At 61.4% G+C, this 3,946-nt stretch overlaps 1 protein-coding gene across 1 annotated transcript; it reads left to right on the forward strand.

The window, feature by feature from the left end:
* Positions 1–1,463: 1,463 nt before the first annotated feature.
* On the forward strand, positions 1,464–3,702 carry EMIHUDRAFT_369188 (hypothetical protein). Its single transcript, XM_005772651.1, has 3 exons — positions 1,464–1,484; positions 1,562–1,696; positions 3,429–3,702. Exons 2-3 carry the CDS (start codon positions 1,594–1,596, stop codon positions 3,536–3,538), a joined length of 213 nt encoding a protein of 70 aa, XP_005772708.1. The 5' UTR covers positions 1,464–1,484; positions 1,562–1,593; the 3' UTR covers positions 3,539–3,702.
* The last annotated feature ends 244 nt before the right edge of the window (positions 3,703–3,946 follow it).

Consider the following 3,946-nt stretch of genomic DNA (forward strand, 5'->3'; position numbering starts at 1 on the left):
ACCCGCCGCTTGCGTGGGGGGGGGGCTGCAGCCTGGGAGGGGGCGCAGCAGGCCGCTTGGCACCTCTGGCGCCTTTGGTCACGCGCCCAAGCACTCCCTTCACCATCTTCTTCACTATGAGCTCGCCCGGTGTGAGCTTGCGTCCCAGTCGCTGCAGCGGCTCTGTCAGCGGACCAATCTTGCGGTAGCGGCGATCAATTGCGTGCTGCTGCTTGGCGTTGCGCCCTCGAGGAAATATGTGGTCCTCCTCTGTCAGCTGGCTGTTGGTGGTGAAGATGCGTGGCATGTACTGCGGGAGAGTGCCGTTGTTGTAGCGGCATTTGACGCTCCGTGAACGCTCCATGTCGAGCAGTCGGATTGTCGCCTGTTCACCTCGAGATCACGGCGGATTGCTTCGCATAGTACCTATATTCTTTACTTTGGACTGTGAATGTGATGTTCCACACCTCATTCAAATGCTATTCACACCTCATTCAAATGCTCTTTTCATTCAAATGTTACTCCATCTACTGTGGAACATCACATTCACAGTCCAAAATCATGCATTAGAAGAGTATATAGGGGGTATATCTTTGATTAGAGATTCATTTAGGGCTGATGCAACCTCCGACTCCCTTCCCGTACATCCAACTGCTCCCGCCACACCCTTCTCGGACCATCGCGCTGCTCTTCGCGCGAGTAAATACATGATTTCGCGCCTTCTGGAACGCCTGCTGATACCGTCTTCCCGGCAGCCGGCAGCCTCGATACGGCCATCTCGACGACAGAAACGCGGCCGAGATCACTCGCAGACGAGTCGTGCGTGTGTGTGTCGTCGATCGCCGAGCTAATCGGTGGTCTCGCGCCGCTGTTGAAGCACACACTCTGCGCGAGCACCTCGCTTCATCATCCTCGCCGGCACAGGACGCGTCACTGGTACTGCTCGACGAGGCCGAGATAATGCGCGAGACGGGTCGGAGGCCGCTATCTCGCACCCAGCTGTGTCGCCATCGCGCTCAGTATGGCCGCCTGTGCACGAGTTGGTCGCGTGGCGGCTTTACGGATGAGTCGCGGCGATAATTTGTTGGTCAGCAGCTGCACGCCGCCACTCGTCCTCAGCATGCATTGGCATTGGCTGTCGCTGCCAGCCGTTCGGTGTGGTGGCATCGCGACTGTAGGAGTCGTGCCTGACCCGTGCCGTGCGCGTGCATTGCTCAGCGCTGCGTTGCTGGTCCGTCTCACCCCATGCCGGCATGCTCTGGCTGCGCTGGCTGCACTGTCTCGGCGTCGACACATGACAGAGACTGTGCCGCGATTGTGGCCGGGCTAAGGCGGCCAGCGGGCCAGCTCGTGACCGCTGTGAGCGGTCTGTGCAAGTGGAGCTCCGCAGTTTGGGGCTGGCTTGACTCACGGCGGCCAAGCATCGATCGGCGGCAGTGCCCGATCACTGTTTGTAGCTTCGACGATCTCTCGCTAGTGTGTCACTCAAATGCGTTTCTCTGTAGGTGAGCTGCTTGCTGCTGGCGCCAGCTGTGCGACACTCTCAGCCGAGCTCTGAGCCGCTCCTCGCCCCGTGTCGTAGGCCATTCGACGGCTCATGCGCTAGGTTCGCCCATGGCAGCGTGCGGCTTGCCGCGCGTCGCTGCCGTCTTGCTCGCGGCAGCACCAGCTCTGTCGCGCCCGCTGCCGCCGCCCTCGGCCAACACGGTCGCGCCGGGTCTACCCGGTGTCCCTCTCGCCGTCGCCAGCGCGCGCAGAACCGGAACCGCCGACGAAACCGCCTATAGGTGTGCTACGCGCCGAGGCACCGTCGGGCCGGCCACCAGCCGTCGCCGCCACGCAGATACGACAAAATACGTCTGCTCATGGCGCCGAGCCCTGGTCTGGACACCAGATCGGCCCCCCCGCCCCTAACATTAGCCTCCCAGCCGCTCTGTCGGCCATAATGTTAGGGGCGGGGGGGCCAAAATCACGCAAAACCATCTGCGTAGGAGGGTTAATGCGCCAAGTTCAGAACATATATATAGACTGGAGTGGCGATGGGTGCGTTACAAACAGTGATCGGGCACTGCCGCCGATCGATGCTTGGCCGCCGTGAGTCAAGCCAGCCCCAAACTGCGGAGCTCCACTTGCACAGACCGCTCACAGCGGTCACGAGCTGGCCCGCTGGCCGCCTTAGCCCGGCCACAATCGCGGCACAGTCTCTGTCATGTGTCGACGCCGAGACAGTGCAGCCAGCGCAGCCAGAGCATGCCGGCATGGGGTGAGACGGACCAGCAACGCAGCGCTGAGCAATGCACGCGCACGGCACGGGTCAGGCACGACTCCTACAGTCGCGATGCCACCACACCGAACGGCTGGCAGCGACAGCCAATGCCAATGCATGCTGAGGACGAGTGGCGGCGTGCAGCTGCTGACCAACAAATTATCGCCGCGACTCATCCGTAAAGCCGCCACGCGACCAACTCGTGCACAGGCGGCCATACTGAGCGCGATGGCGACACAGCTGGGTGCGAGATAGCGGCCTCCGACCCGTCTCGCGCATTATCTCGGCCTCGTCGAGCAGTACCAGTCTGTGCCGGCGAGGATGATGAAGCGAGGTGCTCGCGCAGAGTGTGTGCTTCAACAGCGGCGCGAGACCACCGATTAGCTCGGCGATCGACGACACACACACGCACGACTCGTCTGCGAGTGATCTCGGCCGCGTTTCTGTCGTCGAGATGGCCGTATCGAGGCTGCCGGCTGCCGGGAAGACGGTATCAGCAGGCGTTCCAGAAGGCGCGAAATCATGTATTTACTCGCGCGAAGAGCAGCGCGATGGTCCGAGAAGGGTGTGGCGGGAGCAGTTGGATGTACGGGAAGGGAGTCGGAGGTTGCATCAGCCCTAAATGAATCTCTAATCAAAGATACCCCCTATATACTCTTCTAATGCATGATTTTGGACTGTGAATGTGATGTTCCACAGTAGATGGAGTAACATTTGAATGAAAAGAGCATTTGAATGAGGTGTGAATAGCATTTGAATGAGGTGTGGAACATCACATTCACATCCAAAGTAAAGAATATAGGTACTATGCGAAGCAATCCGCCGTGATCTCGAGGTGAACAGCGTCTGCGAGCTTCGACGATCTCTCGCTAGTGTGTCACTCAAATGCGTTTCTCTGTAGGTGAGCTGCTTGCTGCTGGCGCCAGCTGTGCGACACTCTCAGCCGAGCTCTGAGCCGCTCCTCGCCCCGTGTCGTAGGCCATTCGACGGCTCATGCGCTAGGTTCGCCCATGGCAGCGTGCGGCTTGCCGCGCGTCGCTGCCGTCTTGCTCGCGGCAGCACCAGCTCTGTCGCGCCCGCTGCCGCCGCCCTCGGCCAACACGGTCGCGCCGGGTCTACCCGGTGTCCCTCTCGCCGTCGCCAGCGCGCGCAGAACCGGAACCGCCGGCGAAACCGCCTATAGGTGTGCTACGCGCCGAGGCACCGTCGGGCCGGCCACCAGCCGTCGCCGCCACCACACTCGCTGCCCTCGGCTCCGCCGCCCTTGTGCGAGCTGCATCGCTGACATATTAAGCTACGTGTGAGTCACTCTCCGCCCTCGGCGCGACTAGTCAGCAGTAGCGAGTGTGTGCGTCGCTGCTAGAGCCGGCCGAGGCAGTCCCGAGGGCTCCTCGCAGCGACTCGAGCGGGTCCGAATTCACTCGGCGACCGGTAAACTAGCGACGGTGTCACTTTTCAAAGACGTACGTAACACGCGGACCGCCTCCCCCACCGTGCGATTGCCTTCAGTGGCCGCCAGACGTCCGGACCGCTCGCTTCTTGTGTGCAGCAGGGATTGCTGGCGAATGCCGCAAGTGGCTTTGGTGCTCGCGAGCACCCTCGCATACCCTTTCTTCGGCCTAGGGCCAAGCCTCCGGTCCCGTGCCGCCCACATGTTGCCCGACTTGGATGCCTGAGGCACGGCTGTGGCCGGTAGTGCAC

Source organism: Emiliania huxleyi (genome assembly GCF_000372725.1).
Source record: "Emiliania huxleyi CCMP1516 unplaced genomic scaffold EMIHUscaffold_354, whole genome shotgun sequence".
In the NCBI taxonomy this organism is placed as follows: domain Eukaryota; phylum Haptophyta; order Isochrysidales; family Noelaerhabdaceae; genus Emiliania; species Emiliania huxleyi.

Bases quoted from the DNA above. Each gene is read 5' to 3' on its own strand.
- EMIHUDRAFT_369188 (XM_005772651.1), top strand. From the start codon at position 1,594: ATGGCAGCGTGCGGCTTGCCGCGCGTCGCTGCCGTCTTGCTCGCGGCA. The intron at 1,697-3,428 runs GTCTACCCGGTG...AACCGCCTATAG, and splicing joins GGCCAACACGGTCGCGCCGG to GTGTGCTACGCGCCGAGGCA.